The following is a 21,042-nucleotide window of genomic DNA, read 5'->3' on the forward strand; positions in this document are numbered from 1 at the left end:
ACAAGGCCATACAGCATTACTAGATATTCGTAGTGACCGGCTTCATATTCTGAGAGATGGGTTGAATGGCACTCACCAAGAGTTGCGGTGGGCGAACGGGGCAGGTCGATCTGATATGCCCACCCTTTCCACAGTACAGGCAAAGCCCTTCTTTCAGTCGCCTTTGCCGCTCGTGATCGGTAAGGTGAGTACGATCCGTTTGCATGGGTTCTGGGTTGGGTTCTGGAGGGAGGGTAGCCTCTGGGTGGCGAATGGGAGGAGAACAACGGGCTAGTGATGGTTGGTCGGTGAAACAGGATTGCATGCGTGTGGAAACGTGGAGAGATTGCTGAATGAACTTCTTCAATCCACAGGAATTATCCAAGTTAGCTAGTTGCAACCGCAATTTGGGCTCTAGACCTTGACTGAAGGTGGTGAGTAGGGCCCTCTCGTTCCATCCACTAGCCACCGCCAGGGTCTTAAACTGCAGGGTATAATCATGAATGGAACTGGCAGAGATGATAGAGCCGATCGCTAATGGATGGATCCCCATCTACTCGCCCGAACACTTCACGAAAGTGGGCTGTGAAACTCTGATAAGATTGAGTTACTGGACCTGACTGAGAGAAAATAGTTTCAGCCCACTGTAATGCCTTGCCAGAGAGAAGTGATACTATAAAGGCAATCTTAGATTTTTCTGAAGGGTACAGATGCGGTTGCATGTCGATATTTTACGAGCATTGTAGAAGGAACCCGTTGCACTCCTCCGCCACACCAGAGAAGGGCGCTGGTCTGGCCATGGGACTGTAGATCATAGGCGGAGAAGAAGCTGTGGTTCCGGTGACTGGGGTGATCGGTGGTGCTGGCGGTGATGCTGGGGAGAGAACTCGTCGGAGGTGATCCACGAGCTCCTAAAACGGATCCGGATTGCTCATCTTAACCTTCGGTGTGGGTCCGGTCTTCTGTTACAGAAGCAGACTTTACACTCGGGATAGAAACAAGGTAAGGTTTATTTGACAGATGAGCAATAGCAGGAGAATGTAGCAGTGAGTATCAGATGCAGAGATGTTGAATGATGAGATGGGAATCTCACTGAACTGTGGTGTTTTCTGACAGGAGCTCGTGGATGAACGGGAAACACACACCTCGACGCTTCGTCGCCAAGCTCCAGGGAGGACAAACAGGGATCCAGGACACGGATGGACACAGCACTCGGAGGAAACACAAGAGGTAAGTTCACAGGTAGGTAAGTAACAGGTAGGTCGCTGAGATAACATTCAGGAGTCCACTTCATAAGAATGAGACCGGATGTTAGACTGTAGTGAGGTGTGTGGTTATATGGAGTGTCTTGATGAGGTGATGATGATGTGCAGGTGTGCTCATTAGAACTCGGGTGAGGGTGCTCACTGTGATTGGCTGGAGTGAGAGCCTGGTCGATCTGTGACAGCGGGGCAGTGCTGAAAAGTTTCTGTTCGCTTCTCCGTGTGCGTGCGAACGGGAGAGAGAGGGAAAGCATGGAAGTAGTTTGTCATTTTTTCACCCTATTGTTATATTTATTTGCTCAATGTCCTCTGGAGTTTTGTTTCTTTTACTGGTGTAGATATCCCATAGTAGCCTATAACAAAAATATTATAGACCCTTTTAGGGCCGACGTCACAATTACATCACAGCGCTAACTAGAATCAAAACAAAGGGAAAACTGGACAAACCAACCAGTGCAGATTCAGCTACACAAGGAGCTTAATAATATCATCATCTTGTCATGTTGGGTGCCCGAATTAATGTAGTATTGACACTTTTCAATGCAAAACAATAGTAATTTTATGATTACCAAACCTGCTTCTGGTGCCACCATCTGTTGAACTTAGTGGCTCTGGTGCCACTGCTAACAAATGTTAGTCTGGAGCCCTGTAAGGGACACTTTCTATGAACTCGGTATAGTTTTTTCAATAACATTGTGTTAAATAATTTTGTAGTGAATGAATAAAACATGTTTAATAGTTCTTCCTATAGAAATATATCATTATTTAGGATTTTTGCCTATAATGTTTTAAAAAATAATAATTTGAAGATCAATGTACCTCATTTATGGAAAGATTTCAGGGACGTATAACTTAAAAAATGCATAAAAATGGCCAAAATATTGTATAAGAATGATCTACTTTATATTGTTATATCAGGGTTCATTTTTAATTCTACATTTCTCTGCTTTTTACGAGTTACTGACCATGAACAATTGTTACTGTTATTTAGAGCTGATTGAAGAAATCGATGAGAATGAAGAATTGAGTGAAATTGAGGAGAAGAGTCATGTCCAACCTGGAGAAAAACCTTTGAGTTGCTCTCAAACCAAACAGAAAGATTTAAAGAAAAGAAGAGCTAAGAAATCTTTCATCTGCATTCAGTGTGGAAAGAGTGTCTCAAGCAAACCAAGTCTTGAGCGTCACATGAACATCCACACTGGAGAGAAACCTCACAAGTGTTCACAATGTGACAAGAGGTTCAGTCGGTCAGTACATCTGAAAACACATGAGAGGATTCACACTGGAGAGAAACCGCATACATGTGATCAGTGCGGGAAGAGTTTCACACTAAAAGGACTACTTACAGCACATATGAGAATTCATACTGGAGAGAAACCGTTTACTTGTGATCAGTGTGGGAAGAGTTTCATACAATTAGCACATCTTAAAGCACACATAAATGTTCACACTAGAGAGAAATTGTACGCATGTGATCAATGTGACAAAATGTTTCTGAGAGATTCACATCTGAAGCAGCACATAAGAGTTCATACAAAAGAGAAGCCACATTCTTGTCATTTGTGTGGAAAGAGTTTTTCACGTCTACAACATTTGAAAGGACATCAAAAAATGCATACTGGTGTGAGAGAGTACATGTGCTTTGAGTGTGAAAAGACTTTTACTACAGCGAGCAGTTTAAAACTGCATGAGAGGATTCACACTGGAGAAAATCTTTACAAGTGTTCACACTGCGACAAGAGATTCGTCAATTCAGGAAACCTTAAAACACATGAGAGAATTCACACTGGAGAGAAACCTTACAAGTGTTCTCACTGTGACAAGAGATTCAATCAGTCAACAAGTCGGAAAACACATGAGAGGATCCACACTGGAGAGAAACCGTATCACTGCACTGCATGTGGGAAGTGTTTCAGGGATTCATCTTCTCTACACAGTCATACAAAACACAAGCACATTAAGTAGATCATCTTCAGATCCAGTACTTTCAGGTCTGATATCGCTCACCAAATGTGACACAATAATACTTCAAGCAATCTGGATAAATCTGTCCTAACTAGACATTACAAGTGACATTACAAAGAAACATTATCTAAAGTTTTCACAGTGAATAACGTTCATGTTCATCTTCAAAACCAGCAGATTCACCTGAGATTCAGATCAACTCAAAGATGGAGTTCCTCCCCAAAGAAAAATATCAATAAGTTTTATTCTTGTTTAATTTTGCTTCATGATATAAATGATATTCTTGTGCTTTCTTATGAGTTTCATATTATGTTCAAATGTCTTATAATGCATATTTATCAACTGTAGTTTTTTTACTCTTTCATGAAGGAAAGTAGAAGTACAAACTGTTCTTGTTCAGGAAGCTGAAGAAGAGACTGTAACACTTTAAGAGAGCTGAGATTTATGTTTAACCCTTTTTATTCACTGTTGTTTTTTAAATTACTGTTCTTCCACTTACGGTGTACTTAGAAACACAGAAGCAAGACATGCTGCCATGAAGCTTTGTAATTGATCCATTTCAGTCTCTCGTGTAAAAAGTGATGGTACCAGAACCTGGTATGAAATGGGCCCTTTTTTCATTAAAAGAGAGAAGAAGAAAAATTATACTGTTAAAGCGGATTGATGTGCAGTATCGTAAGAATAGTAATACCGTTTACACCTTAATAGGGGGGCAGTTGTGGCCGATAGAGAGATGGAATTGTAACTCGAAGGTCATGGGTTCGAGTCTCAGGTCCGGCAGGGATTGTAGGTGGGGGAGTGAATAACCAACACTCTCCACCCTCAATACTACGACTGAGGTGAGACCCTTGAGCAAGGCACCGAACCCCTCAACTGCTCCCCGGGCGCCGCAGCATTGGCTGCCCACTGCTCTGGGTGTATGTTCACTACTGTGTGTACACTTGGATGGGTTAAATGTTAGGGGTGGTGATGGCGCAGTGGATAAGACGCATGCCTTTGGTGTGAGACCTGGGTTCAATCCACTGTGAGACACCAATGTGTCCCTGAGCAAGACACTTAACCCCCTAGTTGCTCCAGAGGCGTGCGACCTCTGACATATAGCAATTGTAAGTCGCTTTGGATAAAAGCGTCAGCTAAATGAGTAAATGTAAATGCAGAGCACAAATTCAGAGTATGGGTCACCATACTTGGCCACACACCACTTCCCTTTCCCCTTTAATGATACCCATATTTGTAATAAATTCTTTACTTTTTATATTTTATCAACTTTTGTCAGCTAATTGTATTTGCATATGGAAAATGTTTACTTATTGGGCTTTCTGTTTTAAAATATCTCAATAAAGCTTTTAAATTGAATTGAATTGAATTTTTATTGAATTTAATTTAATGCCTTTACTGTCATTGCATTTTTTTGCATCCAAACAAACTAGGAGCACTGTTCCTGACTGGTGTTATAAAACAAACATACAGTATAAACACAGACAATTAATAAGACTTTAGGCTGCACAGTACAATTATAAAAGTATATTGTTGGGTTATACAGATTGCGATTAATTAAAGAAATGTACTGAAGAAATAGTTTGCAGTTTCATCAGTAGAAGTCAGCTTCAATACTCGCGTGGAGTTCGTAGGCCGACCCGCTTTACAATACAAAAATCACCACAATTATACCCTGACAGATGTTGCTAGTTACGTCAATGCTTAAGTCATCAAAATTCTGATTGGTTCCAAAAACTAGATATTTCCACATATGGAAGCAAGCTTGAACCATATCTTTGGATGATTACTATTTTAGTGACAAGTGATCAGAGGTCCGACGCAATGCGTCTCTCCAAAGACGTATATCTCATACGTTGGACATCGGCAGCAGAATGTTTGTCCTGGGACTGTCTGAGCTTCTCCCTGTACAGACAGATACTAACACACATACACTGAGAAACACTTATGTTACTTCAAGGTTGCCTCGGCCCTAAACCTTATTGGGCATGGTTACACAATGAGAGCAGCTTCTTAGAGAGTAGAAAGGCAGACTAAATCCATATTCAACTTATTCTCTAACATGCATAAATGTAGCTTTGATTAATAATTATTCAATAAATATTTTAATTAATATTATGAAGGCCATCTGCCATCCACTCCTTCAGTATACAACAATGACTGAATCCTAAAATTGCACATTGAGCAATCTGAGTAAAGTGAGCATTGACAGTAGGCTACTGCACATTGACCTCTACATTGATATGAAACTGTATACAAAAACTACAAATTAAAATGGAATAAGTGGCAGTTGTGATTAGTGACCAGATATAGTCTTGCATATTGACATGTCACATTTAGTGAATTTGTTAAGGTCCTGATAAATAAAGTGACCATGTGATCATAACAGTATAGACAGGAAAAAAGAGATTGCAATAAATTAAGAGACTTCAGGTGAATAACATGACTGGAAATATTATTTTAACATTGACCTCTGCCTCAGTGCCTCAGTGCATTAGTGAGTTTAAAGTCCTGACAGTAACAGGGCAGAAACTGTCATTGAGTGCTCCTTGTTCTTAAGTGTCTGTCTGAGGCAGCAGATTGAACAGCTGATGTTCTGGGTGTGACGTGTCCTTGATGACGTTCCTGGCTCTGGAGAGATCGTGGGAGCGAGCGATGATTTTCAGGGAGGACAGTGAGCAGCCAGTGATTTTCTGGGCTGTGTTGATTCTCCTCTCCTGTCTGAGATGCAGTGCAGCAGCCCACTTTCGTATTATTCAAAACATTCCCAAACCCATTTACTAGAACATGAAATATCTCGATTGTCACCTAGATTATGATGGTCAAAGTAGCCTAATAATGTAGTCTATTAACTATGCATAAAAACCTATCCGTTTACTTAAAGTGCATATTGCAGGTTAAATTTTTTTTTCAAATGAATATATAACCTTGTATGAAAATACCACATGAACCGTTAATGCAGGATTTGAAAATGTTTTACAAGACGCGAGGGCACAAATTTAGATAAAAAAAGTGAGGCTTTCCTTGACAGTTCTCAAAAACTGCGTTTTTTTCAACATGGCGTCATATTACATCACATAAGGGAGTCGTGTGCCGCACTCTGCTTAGAGCGCGCGTGAGTCAGTGTGTTTTCGGTAGTTATTTTTATTTCAATTTATCATCGTCATGGTAAATGATTGTGTTTGTGGAGGTTGCACAAACTCCAGCCTGTCAGGACATCGAGTCCACAGGTTTCCTAACAAGAAATAGTCTGGTATCTTCCGGGCCTCGGTGCGTTAGTGCAGCTGAAGAGACTGGACTTCACTAATGCATCTGCTTCAAACACCGCTGTGGTGTGTAACTTAACAGATGTGATGGAGGCCAAGTGGAAAAGCATGGTCAGCAGTGAATGTGATCTAAACTTGTGTTTGCTTCTCCCAGCATATGCCGTCTTGGAGAGGAATACTGCAGGTCACCACAGATCCCTCCAGTCATGTCCACTACACCTGCTCCTCTCTCCAGATCTCTCCAGTCATGTCCACTACACCTGCTCCTCTCTCCAGTCATGTCCACTACACCTGCTCCTCTCTCCAGATCCCTCCAGTCATGTTCACTACACCTGCTCCTCTCATGTCCACTACACCTGCTCCTCTCTCCAGATCTCTCCAGTCATGTCCACTACACCTGCTCCTCTCTCCAGATCCCTCCAGTCATGTTCACTACACCTGCTCCTCTCATGTCCACTACACCTGCTCCTCTCATGTCCACTACACCTGCTCCTCTCTCCAGATCTCTCCAGTCATGTCCACTACACCTGCTCCTCTCTCCAGATCTCTCCAGTCATGTCCACTACACCTGCTCCTCTCTCCAGATCTCTCCAGTCAGAGGATCAACATGATGAAGCTGTTGGTGTATATCTAGCACAACCTTCACCATTTAACCCTTTAACAACACATTAGTGTGATACCTGGACTGAAAGACTGTTAAATGTTTTTAAATGGGTCAGATGGTATTTCTTTTGGTAGTATATGTTTGGTACATCTACATACATATATATATATATATATATATTAGCGGTCTAATCCTGGCCTGTCCTGCTCTCTTGGCTGCATAGCAGGCTCATCATTTTATCTGTGGTCCGTCATACGAGTGTAAACACACATTTAACATTTCCTCAGCGTCTGAACTGTCATTGCGATCCATTGTTTTCCTGTGCTTTAAATGGACGGCTCTCCCTTTTGATGAGTCACTTCTGGTTTTGGTGAAAAAATCTCTCACAAAAACGACTCCAGAAGCCATAATAGCGTACTTTAAAGTATATTTTAAAGAAAATCTAGTTCCTACAGTAATTCTATACATCGACTCACTGGAGTCTCTAACCTGCAATATGCCCTTTAAGTAACAGATGTGGGTGCCATATCACGACATATTTTAATATGACTGACTTTATATTTAATGTGAATATTAAAAACATTGTAAGTTAGGCTACTTATCAACACTTTCATTGTACAGAAAGAGAGCAAAGAACATTTATATTATCAAAGGATATTTTCACTGACAGTCTTGAGTTCAAGCACTCTCAAAAACTCATTAAAATCACTGAAGCTCTTTACACTATGAAATTAATATCTTACTTACAGATTCATACACACATCTTCACTTTGTTGTTTCTGACAAGAGAATTCGCCAGAAAGAGGTATTCAGTCAGCGAGCGAGTGAAGAAAACACCAGAATGTTAGCGATGACTCCTCTGAACACCTCTGATTGGTCATTGCATTCATAAACTCAACAGCATTGTGTGTAATTGGTTATAATGCAGTGCTGTACAAACGCATCTGGCTCAGCTCCAGACAGCGAATGCACATTTGAATTTAGCAGCTGATGATACGATTTAATCACTCTGGTGTGATTGGATTGTGGCAAATTAGCTTAAATGGGGAATATTTATAATTAATTATAACTGGTTATAATTAATACATTTTTAGATTAGATCTTAGAATTAACTGTAGCAGAATCGATATTACAATTATTCTGTCCATCCACCGAGCAGACAATATAATTATTTATCAATTCTAGGAAAGATTATTTTCCTGGCCAAGGAACAATAGCCTTCCTACTTGTACAGTGCTAGCAGTAGTTTAACATGTAGCAGCATTCAGTGACTTACAATCGTGAGCAGAACACTGAGACAATCAATTGTAGATATAAGGGATTTAATAAATGAAACTATAGCTAACGTACAACTAAACTAAGCAAAACATATATATATGTGTATATATATATATATATATATATATATAGAGAGAGAGAGAGAGAGAGAGAGAGAGAGAGAGAGAAAATGAAGGAAAGTAAGGAAAAGAGAGAGAAGAGCAAAAGAATGGCAGTATTTCACTTCAGTTAGCCACAACCTAAATGAGAATCATCAGAGAAACACAATTCACCTTAAAAAGGGTTCAAACTTAAACGCGCATCTAAACAGTTGTAAACGGTTACTTGCATTGGTTTTGTGGCTGAATGGGAGTCTTGATGCGGTGGACAAGAGGTTCTTGATGATTTCTTTAGGAGTGAGCTGAAGATTTTCCTCTGGTTCTTCTGAACATAGGAAGGTCCACAGCAAGTCCACAAAGTTACTTGAAGCTAAAACGGGCAGAAGGTTAAACTCAAGAAGAGTTTTGAGCACCGATTAGTCTGAGTTCTGAACTTTTGATAGTTAGTAGCCGCACCCACTTTTTGGGTGGAGTGGCCAATCAGAGGCATTAATTTTTAGCGGGAGAAACTTTCTTTGTCTCTGTTTATGGTGTGTATGCATTACCGGGTTCAGTTATTCATTCCTAATTACAGGAGAATCACAGAAGGATATCTGTTTCAAGGCTACATGACAGTATATCTCGCATCTGCATTTCCTAAATACATCTTACATGGAAAAATAACTTTTTATTTTAAAAACAACAATGAACAACAAATTAAAAAATTATCTCAGTCTCTCTTAAAAGTGTTGAACAAAAACAGTGTCCTGAGCAATAAAACTAAATGTGGCACAATAATTGCTTTACCTCAAACATCTTGTTTTCATAATCCTTCGAAGACAAACTCGAAATTGAAAATTGAATGAGACTCATTGCACAAATCTAAAGTATAAGAGAGATCTCGGCTTCTGGATTGCAAATAACGAAAACACGTCAGTGATCAGTGTCTTATATTATCACATATAGAAATGGTTGGAAAGATACAATTAGCTTGATAATGTTTAGGTAGAAATAATAAATACTAAACGTATTTTCTTAATTTCTCCAGAACCGATAAGAACTTATCAATAAACAGTCTTTCGTATTTTAGCCCCAGGGAAGAGAAGCACAGAAGGATCAAGTTACAAAGCTACATGACACTATATCCTGCATCTCCATTTTGTAAATACAGTACATCACATGTGTAAGAATAACTATTAAAACAACAAGTCAACAATAACCAATTAATCTCAGGCTCTCTTAAAGGTGTTACGGTCTCTTCTTCATCTTCCTGAACAGGAACGGTTTGCAAAAAGCTACTTTCCTTCATGAAAGAGTAACCAAACTACAAGTGATTCATATGCATTATAACACAATTGAACATAAGACGTTCATAAGAAAGTACAATTATGTCATTTATATCATGAAGCAAAATGATAAACAAGAATACAACTTTTTGACATTATTCTTTGGGGAGGAACTCCATCTTTGAGTTGATCTGAGTCTCAGTTGAATCTGCTGGTTTTGAAGATTTAGGTAACTTTAGATAATGTTTCTTTGTCATGTCACTTGTAATTTCTGGTTAGAACAGATTTATCCAGATGATATTTTATTGCTTGATGCATTTGGTGAGGAGGCAGCATCAGATCTGAAAGAACAGGGCCCGTATTCTTGAAGAATTTTAGTGCTAAGAGTTGCTCCTAGTAACACAATTCTAAGAAATGTGGGTGTTTCCTCTTAAAATTAAAGACAAGATCCTAGTAAAGAAAAAAGTAATTCAAAAAACATCTTAACCCTTAAAAGAGGTCTTAAGGTCCAAAATGGTTAGGAGTACGGACGAGGACTTTTAAGAGGCTTAAGAGTTTCTTTAGCAGAGGAGAAAATGGACAAAACATGAAGAGGGAGAAGAAATGTGTTGCACACAACGCATGACAGTGAGTTAATAAGACGCTACACATTAGATCGTGCAGGGATCATGTTTGTAACCGATCTTATTAAAGACGCGCTAACATCTCCGACACTGCGCTGAGATGCCACAGCGCCAGAAATGGACGTAATCACTACATTAACGTTTGGCAACTGGAAAAATGCAACTATGCAGCAGTGATGATTCGGGTCTGTTACAGCACTTATTAGGCTTATATGTCTCTGTTCATTTCCTATAAAACACGGCAAGTATGCAGGGCCGGCGCCAAGGGGTGGGCACTCGCAGGCCGTGCCCCCCCCCCCCCCCCCAAACGAGTTACTGTGCCCCCCCACATCCTCTCCCCTCCTTGCTGAACGCGATTGATTTTGAAAGCGAAAGTACCGATAAAAACAGCGCACAAAGCGATTGCACGCTTTAGCGAGCGTCAGCAACTGCATGAGATCACAGATCGCAGCCCCCCCCCCCGACACACACACACACACACAATGTGATTTGTGCCCCCCCCCTACAAATTTAAATGCCCCCCCGATGGAGGTGCCCTGGCGCTGGCTCTGTAAGTATGACAGCATGGTAAATAAAAAATAAAGAATATACATAGGGTGATATCAGGCAAATTGGACCACTTTTTTGTTAATCGCTTGGAACACTAACAAAAACCCATGTATGACATTTAACTGTGTTCTTATGATTTATAAGGACTGTTTTTAATATTTTTATGTTGAATTGATGTAATAATAAAATTGTTCAGGCCCTACAGGTTTTGAAACATTAGCTAGATAGAGATATTTCTGATAAAACACATTTAATTTTGTTTAATTTTATAATGTAACAGAACACTGCATTTAAATAACATTAGAACATCCAAACATGACTGCTGTGCCCATCTAAGAGTAGAAGGGGGGGCTGGGGGTCCTCCTTTGGGAGTGCCTGCAGGAACATCCGACCCCAATCCAAAAAAAGGTCAGCATTTATCCATCCATTCTCGGATATCCTTACAGAAAAATAGTTTGGGCATCCAGAGAGCCACTCGGGACGCAGCCGCTTTGCTTTGAAAATGACCATGGCGTGGGCGTATGTCCCTATGGCATTGAATGCTGCTAAACAGGTGGTTGTCTCTCCTTTTCTGTAGCGGTGACCTCCATACACGGTTGACCAACTTGTCCACTTTGGTGGAGGAGAATTGATCTTGGAGACCTGTCTCATCACAATTCCATATGTGGGATGGGTTGTCTTCGATGCCGAGTTCCTTTAATAATTTTTCATATTGATTAAACCATTGGCTCACCACTTGCTCATTCAGTCCGGCAGCTCTTGCAGCTGACAGCGCTTCTGGCTTTCTCATGCTTAGATTACCATAGCGTTTCAAGAAGTTTTGGAACCAATAGTAACCTGCCTTGCCTTTTTTCTGTGAAAACCCACTGATGTTATTCTCTTCGGCATACTGGAAGGCTAGCTGCTGAACATCCTTTTTGGTAAGTGGGAATCCTCTCTCAGACATTATCTTCAGCATTGTGGCAAGCTCTTTTTCAGCTGCTTCTGGGAGGATTGGTTTTCGACCAGAAGCGTGGTCTGTGCCAGTGATACCTCCACTGATACGTCTTTGCAGAGTGGCTCGTGGGATATTCCAAGCTCTCGCAAGACAAAGCGTACATTTGCCTTTAGGCCTCTCTCAACTGTCTCCCTATATTCTGCCAATGCTCCTCTCATCCTCTCCCCTACCCACTGATTGTATTTTTTGCCCCATCCCTGGCGGACATCCTTTCTATCTCCTTTATGTTCCTTTCTGACTCTCGTCTTTCCTTTCTGATCTTTTCTGTTTTTCATGCTGTTTGTAATAAAATGTGAAAAAGGTATGTCACAAATGCTAAAATAAAATATATAATAATAGAAATAATTTTTAAAAGGAAAAACCACCAGAATTTCTACTTAAACTCGACTCAGAAGGTGGCCCATTTTAACAGAAATTAATGGCTCATTTTATCTTAACACATTCAGGTAAATTGAGCCAGTAACTAAAGATTATTTTTCTTTATAAAAATCTGGATTATTTAACAAAATAACAAAACAAAAAAAAAGTATTTTATCTCAGAGAGGCCATCAAGACATGGGTTATGAATCATTATTTCTAAATGTGCATTTGTTTTTTATTGATTTTTTTTTTTCTCTATAGCACAAAACAATACAACCATTGTTGCCCAAAGTGCTGTACAAAAATAGAAAACCAAAAGCCAAAAAAAAAAAAAACATTTTCATAAATATACAAAGACAATGACATAGCACCACACACACAAAAAAAGACGACTAAAAACATAAAACTCAGCACTCAGAGAGATTAAAAGCCTGAGTTAATAAATAAGTTTTTAACAATGATTTAAAACTATAGAGATAGTCTGAACTAATCTAATACTCACAGGTAACAAATTCCATAGTTTCGGGGCAGCAACTGAGAAAGCGCGATCACCCTTAAGTTTTAATCTAGCTCTGGGAATTGTTAAAAGTTGCTGATCAGAAGATCTCAAGCATCTAGCAGAAGTATGACGTTTTACTAAGGCATCGAGATTAACGTACATTTAAGGATTTAAAAACAAACACACAAGTTTGTATTCTATTCGGAAACGAACTGGCAACCATTTGAGAGAGAACAAAATCGGTGTAATATGCTTATGCTTGCGTGTACCTGTCAGCAGCCTGGCTGCAGCATTTTGAACTGCCTGCAGACGCGCCAAAGCTGTCTGGTTAACTCATATATATATATATATATATATATATTAGTGTTACAATAATCGAGTCGCAAAAAAATTAAGGCATGGATGAGTTTCTCAAGATCAATAGCAGAGAGAAAAGGTTTTACTTTAGCTAGAAGTCTCATCTTAAAAAAGCATGATTTAACAACATTGTTGATTTGCTTATCAAATTTGAGTTCTCTGTCAAACCAAACACCTAACTTTTTCACAGCTACTTTGTTGTGCACAGCCAGAGGACCCAAATGTACATTTACAGAGGCTACATTTTCAGTTTGTCCAAATAAAATAATCTCCGTTTTACTATCGTTTAATTTCAGAAAATTTGAGGCCATCCAGCTTTTAATGTCCCTTAAGCAATTCAGAAGTAGAGTTAAAGCATTCTTGTCATTCTTTTGAAATGGCATATAGATCTGTGTGTCATCGGCATAACAGTGGAAAGAAACACCATGTTTTCTAAAAAATAGATCCCAAAGGAAGCATATACAATGAAAACAAGAGTGGAGCAAGAATGGACCCTTGAGGAACTCCAGAGGTAAGTGAAGCCGAAGTTGACAGACATTCACCAACTTTAACAGCAAAACTTCTGTTCGTTAAATAAGACTTAAACCACTGGAGGGCCATCCCTCGGACTCCAGCATAGTGTTCCAATCTAGAGATCAAAATGTTATGATCCACGGTATCAAAAGCCGCACTAAGGTCTAATAACACTAAAATAGCTGAAGCTCCCGAGTCAAGAGCTAGTAGAATATCATTATGAAGTGCAGATTCAGTGTTGAGTAGTGCCCTAAAACCCGATTGAAAAACTTCCAGCACGGAATTATTTCTTAAAAATGTTTGTAATTGAATAAAAACTACTTTCTCTAAGATTTTAGACAGAAAAGGCAGTTTAGAGATCGATCTAAAATTAGATAGCTCTGTAGAATCCAAATTAGATCCCTTTAGTAAAGGCTGCACTATAGCATGCTTAAAATGAGCTGGCATGGAACCCGTAGCCAGGCAACAGTTAATTAGGATCAGAATACTATGACCCACAACATTAAAAACGTGTTTCAAAAAACGAGCCGGGATAATATCTTGGGGACTAGTGGAAGGCCTCAGGTGTTTAACAACCTGTCAAAGACGTGATGGAAACAGGCTCAAACTGGTGAAAGACAGCAGGGCATGTCACCAGAGGAACTAAAAGGTCATGATCAGATGGCTGAATCGAAGATCTAATATCGGAAATCTTATCCGAAAAGTATATACGAAAGTTTTCACATGTTTGTAAAGAAACACCAGAACCCTCAGAAACAGGCGGATTAATAACAGCGTTCAATGTAGAAAATAAAAATCTAGGATTACCACGATTCTTTTCAATAAGACCAGAAAAATATTTGACCCTTCCAATATTATTAGGGTTAGGGTAGGAGTAGGGAGGGATTTATTGTTAAATAAATTAATTTGTTAAATGTCAAGTACTGTTATGGCAACAGTTTGAAATTCTTTGCAGTCATTAGCTGTTAACTTTTAAAGAGATGAGACACTTCAACCTTAAATGGACCATTTTACCTGATGGCCCAATTTGCCTGATATCACCCTACATATATAATGTGTGTGAGAGAAACAGAAAAAGAGCGAGAGGAAAAATTACGCCTGTAATTTCAAAGTGAAGGCTTATAATATACCCTACTCTTAAAAGCACTCTTTTATTTCCTTCTTGACAACCAACCAATCACAGCCTTCAAAAGACTGTGTCATTCCTAGCAACGCGGTCAGCCCCGCCTCCTCACTAAGATAAAAGTTTTTGTCTTTTCCTCGCTCAGAGTTGCTCTCAGATTGGTTCTGAATCACTCTTAAGTTAAGACTCCTAGTTAGAAATCTTTAAGCTAAAATAGGAGCTCTCTGAGAGGATTCTTAGATCTTTATGAATACGGGCCCTGGATCTGAAGATGATCTACTTACTGTGATAGTTTTTTGTATGTCTGTGTAGATTAGATGATTGAATGAAACACTTCCCACATGCAGTGCAGTGATACGGTTTCTCTCCAGTGTGAATCCTCTCATGTGTTTTCCGACTTGTTGACACACTGAATGTCTTGTCACAGTATGAACACTTGTAAGGTTTCTCTCCAGAGTGGATCCTCTCATGTGTTTTTAGGTCTCCTGGCTGATTGAATCTCTTGTCACAGCGTGAACACTTGTATCGTTTTTCTCCAGTGTGAATCCTCTCATGCCGATTTAAACTCTTTGCTGAAGTAAAAGTCTTCTCACACTCAAAGCACACGTACTCTCTCACACCAGCATGTATTTTCTGATGTTCTTTTAAATTTTGTAGACATGAAAAACTCTTTCCACACAAATGGCATGAATGTGGCTTCTCCTTTGTATGAACTCTCAGGTGTGTCTTCAGGTCTGGAGCCCTCAGAAATATTTTACCACATTGATTACATGTGTACAGCTTCTCTCTAAGGTGGATGTTCATGTGTTTCTTAAGGTTTCCTTTGTGTGCAAAACTCTTCCCACATTGATCACAATTGAACGGTTTCTCTCCAGTATGAACTCTCATATGAACATCAAGATAATATTGGCATGTCAAACTCTTTCCACACTGAGTGCAGGTGAAAGATTTATTGGCTCTTCTTTTCTTTAAATCTTTCTGTTTGGTTTGAGAGCAACTCAAAGGTTTTTCTCCAGTTTTGACATGATTGTTCTCCTCAAATTCACTCAATTCTTCATTCTCATTTTCTTCAATCAACTCTGAAATAAAAGTAAAAACATTAATTTTCAGAAACTCAATAAAATAAAAAAGAGAATTGTGCAAGGACATAAAAAAACATTGTCTATTTACACTAAGTGCAAACAGCCCGCCTTGTTGGCAAAGGCTATTTACACAAACTCCACCCACCAAGGTGTGATTGGGATGGTCAACACTAAAAACAAGACACTCGTTCAGCATCAATTTTAGTGGCGCAGATGGTAATCCATGTGCTTTTTGACGCGGTCGACCTGAGTTTGAACCCGCCTTTTGCAAACTTTTTTCTTCCTTTTCAAATCTCATATCACATTACAAAGGCATTTATTTTCAATAAAATTAAGGAAATAATAAAAAAGTTGAAAATAAAGTATCGGGTAGGGTTAGGGTAGGAGTAGGGAGGGATTTATTGACCCAGCAAGGTGGCATCCATTTAATAATTTGAATTAAAACTATAATTTACACTAAATATGTTATTATTGCATACTGTTTTATAATGTACTACAATACTGAGGTGCAGATAATTGCCACTATTTGCAATAAGTAGTATAAATAGCAGAAAATCTTGCCATTTTAACAGTTTAGATAGAATCTATAGCTATATGCTCACTACTGTACTATGTATACTTGTACAAACATGGCAGTTCTTTTCTTGTACCATCTCTACCTATTGTTATGAGCACTTTATGACACACAAATAAGTTGCATTGGTGTACAAGTCTATGTATAAGACACATTTTATCATTTCATTCAGAAATAATGTAAAATAAACTAAACGTTTACAAACATTTGAAACATGTTTTTATATTCCCTACACTCCACAAAAAGTCCTGTAAATTTAGCAGTGTTCAGAATAGAAAAAAGAACGAAAACATAAGTAAAAAACAAACACAAATTATAGTGGCATTCACCATAAACATATATTATAAACGCCCAGCCTTAAATATTTAAAGCGAAACTGAAACTAGCGGCGTGGTTGCTGGAATATGCACAATTTAAGCTCACTTGCCTTTTCTCATTCATCACCCTGAGGAGCGCGCTTTGCGCTTGACCTTGATTGTTTTATGTAAGTCACCTTGGAAATTACAGCATGTTTCAGATGAAAAAACGCGATGTGTAATCCAGAAAAAACAGTACTATATCCATTTTCATAAAAATGTGTGTGGGAAACAGAAGAAGAAATCACATCTTTGCAAGATAAAATGACAAATTATTTCCATGTTTTCCCCAAATGACAGCACCCGTGAGCAGGAGGATAACACTGATACTGGATAGTCTTTTAATCATTTTTAAAACAGTTCCAATTCAAGGCATTTTTCAAAACAAATGAATACTTTCACATTTTTAAAACATGTAACTTATTTACTATTGTGCCAGTTTTGTAGTGTATATAGCTATTTTGACTTTTTATTTTGTATTTGCTGAGCGGCTTGAACACGGCGTCCATCAAAAATAGACTAGGCGCTTATCTTTAGAGAAGCCGCGCGGCGAGCACTACAGGCTACAGCGTCATCTATTGGATTGTACTGATATTGCATTGGAGCAACTGCCTCACGGACTGGATAAAAACGCCGTAGTTTGCCCAACTCTGCAGATTCTTTTTTTTTAAATCCCTCGCGGACCGCCACAGGAGTGCCGTATCTGACTGCCGTGGACAGCTGCAGTTTTTGATATTCTTCATATTCTGTGTGGTCAGTTCACATCAGTGATTAATTAATCTTTTCATTTAAGTTTAAATTGATCTTTAAAGTATTTTTTTTTTCTAAAAGTGTACATATTTTGAGTCAAATTGTTACATTTAATCAGTCAATTAAGATAATACACATTTAGGCTTTTACCAAACAAATGAAACCAGTATCATCAAAATTAGGATGACATTTAGATGGATTTTATTTTTATTTTTTATTTATTTACACACTATTTAATGCAGCTCAGAGGGACATGGAGTGCTTTAACCAGTTACAAATGCAGAATCTTTTGACCTTTTAAACATAAAACATTGAATACTCATATTTAAATTATTTAAAAATGAAAATAGACTTTAAATGTGAAAACCGCCAGTAGGTGGCAGAAAGTCACTGGTTATAAGCGAGTCATTGCGATTGAACCGAATCATTTAACGGTTGATTCATTCAGGAATTAATTGCTCAGAAACACAAAAGAGTGCTGTAGCTGTTTGGAATTATTTTTTGTCTGTGAATTGGAGCAAAAACAGGCAATATGGTGTCTAAAACATAAGTCTCTTAATACTAACTTATTGTTTATTGAACTGTTTTATAAAATCATTATCACATTTGTAATAACGCTTATTTTTGAAGAAAAACGTCACTCTGTGTGATTTTAACTGTAGGAAATGTAAATACATTTTCTGCCCCCATATCTTGAATTATTCTTGATGCATTTTAATAGACTGAATCCTGCAGTGAAAGAACTCACTGTAAATGCACTCGTGCTCTGTTTAACTCATCTAGACTTAATCACGTAATATAAGCGTGCACTCCGGAGGTGTTTGGTTTGGTTTTTGCTAAATACTCGATATTGTCAAATTGCACATCGTTAAAACAACAATTACGATATTATTGCAGACGATATATATATATCCCACACCCCTATGTCACACCACAGGACAAATTTATGGTACAGTTCAGTAAAAATGTTTCAAAAGCAGTGAAAGAATTGACTAAGTTAGTGGCCCTTTACATTTTCTCAAAGATCAGACTTCACACTACATAAATAAGAATTTATGCATGTATTTATTTTTAACAAACTGACTATGTGTCAACTACCCATATATATTATTTAAATGATTATTTTTTGTTTAATGCACAACATAAATGGAAGTAACATCTCAGCTGCACTTGAAGGTAGCATGAGTATTTTTCTGGTCATGTGACTCAACATCTCCATGTCAGATAAAACCAGTTCAATTACAACACTCTTCAAAAAATATCATATCTTTAGAGGTTGGCATTTTAATAAATATCAAATGAGTGAGTTTAGCTTTGAGAATGAAAACCAACCTTTTTGTTCCTCAGTATCTTCTTGTTTCAGACTGAATACTTCTTCAATTTTGATGTCTTCACTCTCCTCTTTAATAAACTCCATCGTTATAAGAGTGTGTCACATGGATTTCGGTTGCTTCACCGGGACTTTTCTGTGTGTTTGGACAATCTGTCATGATTAAAATGAGAAAAATAAATAAATTAATTACCAGAAAGATCAATATATCCAAACTACATCTCTGGATGCATCTCAGTCACCTCCTGAGTTCAGTAGTCAGTGCACTTATAAGGGAGTCAATCACAGTCATAGTTAATGACCTGATTATCACAAAATAAATAATAGCACAACAAATAAAAGAACGCTAAACATACTCTTCATTTGTTTAGGTACTGAATGACCTGTACATTAACTGTATTAGATTACTCTTTAATGACTTTATTTGTAGTTGTTTGTTATTCTTGTTGTATTTCCAGTTCTGAACAGATGATGTCCACTGAATCATTTCACAAAGCAATGATTAAACTGACAAGCAGTTTCAAAAAGACCCATTTCTCCATCAATACTTATTAAAACTGAATTTATAACGTTACAGTTGATTCTGAAGACACTTAAGACAAACAACATAAAAACTAAATAAGGATTTAATATTAGTTATGCTAACAATAATAATTATATACTGATAATAACATATATTAAATGAATGGGCTTCTCAAACATTCATTAAATTAACAGTATCTTGGGCTTTTATTTATTCAAAATGTTACAAAATCAAATCTGTTTGGAAATGGAAACTAGCTTTGAGATTTTCAGACTTTCCAAAACAAAAACAAATCATTTTTATATTTTATTTGCCATGACATCTATATTATAGTTATATTAACTGCAGTAAAATGGTGAGATGTAGATATATTTTCACAGAGAGAGAGAAATAATGAGAGCATCTATATTCAGATGAAAACAGTCTGTTTCTCCTCCATCATCAGTGTTTAACAGCTGACTATAACATCATTCAAGAGCAGCTGGACTCTCATTAACAGATCAATCATTACAATTAAATACATCGCTGATTAAAAAACCTTTAAAGTTCAAATAAAACCAACCTTTCTTCAGCCGAATCACAGACACAGCAGCAGCAGCCTCCTTCTTCTTCTTCTTCTTCTTTGAACTTAATGGCGGTTGGCAAACCAGCTTTGGTGCATTTCCGCCACCTACTGGAGTGGAGTGTGAGGCAGTGATATAGAAGGAACCACGCACAGAGAGAAGGAGGGGGAAAAAAACACCTCCTTTTCTTACTAAGATTAATTCCTACATTTCTTAAAATTACTACATCGATTAAATTCGTCTAATTAAATTGGTCTTTTTTAAATACTCTAATAACGCTTTAATTATTGTTAAATTACCATCTAGCAAGCTCTTTAATGTTAACTCTTTGATTCCTGCTTTCTTAATTTCCTCCATAAGCTGAGATCTTTCTTCATTATAACCATAACAGTAGAGAAGAACATGCTCGACTGTTTCTGGATTTCCACATATATTGCACAAACCTGTATGGTGTTTGCCAATTATAAGAAGTGATTGATTCAATGCAGTGTGCCCAATACTGAGCGTGAAATTATTGTGTCATCCCTTCTTTTGCCACAAACATTTCTCATACTTCCTACTTCGTTATTTATTTCAAACAAATGTCTTCCCTTTTCTTCCTGAGTCCATATCATTTGCCATCTTTTCTTTACTATGTTTTTAATTAACCCCTTCATTCCAGATTTCCCCAATGGGACATTAACATTTATTCTAGAACACTTAAGAGCTTTCTTTGCCAACTCGTCTGCTATTTCATTTCCCACAACCCCCACATGTGCAGGGATCCATAAAAAGAATACTTCAACTCCTGATATAGCTGATATGGCTACTGTTGGACTAATTTCATAATCACTGATTCCACTCTTCTTTGCATCATCATTAGCCTCCCACCCAAAACTGGCTATATGTGAATATTCATACTCCCAACAATTCTTACGGACAATTCAGGTTGCCACCTGATTACCAAAGGCATCTCTCCCATCTCCACCTGTAACGCCGCTACTGGAGACACAGCATATTCTTAATGCCTGATACTGTATTCTTTCGATCTTTTTGATCTGCGATGCTGCCGCAGAAGAATAAACAATGCTTCCATAATCAATAGTAGATAGTTATTAGAGCACTATATATTCTTCTTAATGTAATCCGG

General features: G+C 38.1%; 2 protein-coding genes across 4 annotated transcripts in view; one reads left to right on the forward strand and one right to left on the reverse strand.

The window, feature by feature from the left end:
• LOC306852683 (uncharacterized protein) overlaps positions 1-21,042 on the forward strand; it is a 35,612-nt gene that overhangs the window by 8,078 nt on the left and 6,492 nt on the right. For 2 of the 3 annotated variants that reach the window (XM_079389715.1, XM_079389716.1), the window contains exon 3: positions 2,233-4,562. The exons of the other annotated variant lie outside the window; for it this stretch is intronic. In XM_079389715.1, the coding sequence (XP_079245841.1) occupies positions 2,233-3,206 (974 nt within the window). In that variant the 3' untranslated portion in view covers positions 3,207-4,562. Of the gene's footprint in view, positions 1-2,232; positions 4,563-21,042 lie in introns of those variants that run through there. 3 annotated transcript variants of the gene reach the window in all.
• Positions 8,381-19,979, reverse strand: LOC306852710 (uncharacterized protein). The gene is made up of 4 exons (XM_079389775.1): positions 19,913-19,979; positions 18,830-18,980; positions 15,020-15,814; positions 8,381-9,925 (listed from the first exon to the last, which is right to left on the reverse strand). Exons 2-4 carry the CDS (start codon positions 18,912-18,914, stop codon positions 9,870-9,872), a joined length of 936 nt encoding a protein of 311 aa, XP_079245901.1. The 5' UTR covers positions 18,915-18,980; positions 19,913-19,979; the 3' UTR covers positions 8,381-9,869.

Source organism: Barbus barbus, assembly GCF_936440315.1.
Source record: "Barbus barbus genome assembly, chromosome: 3".
In the NCBI taxonomy this organism is placed as follows: domain Eukaryota; kingdom Metazoa; phylum Chordata; class Actinopteri; order Cypriniformes; family Cyprinidae; genus Barbus; species Barbus barbus.

Coding starts and splice junctions, on each gene's coding strand:
- LOC306852710 (XM_079389775.1), bottom strand. CDS start 18,914: ATGGAGTTTATTAAAGAGGAGAGTGAAGACATCAAAATTGAAGAAGTA. Junction 15,815..18,829: donor AGATACTGAGGAACAAAAAG/GTTGGTTTTCAT, acceptor CTTTTATTTCAG/AGTTGATTGAAGAAAATGAG. Junction 9,926..15,019: donor ACATACAAAAAACTATCACA/GTAAGTAGATCA, acceptor CTTCAAAACCAG/CAGATTCAACTGAGACTCAG.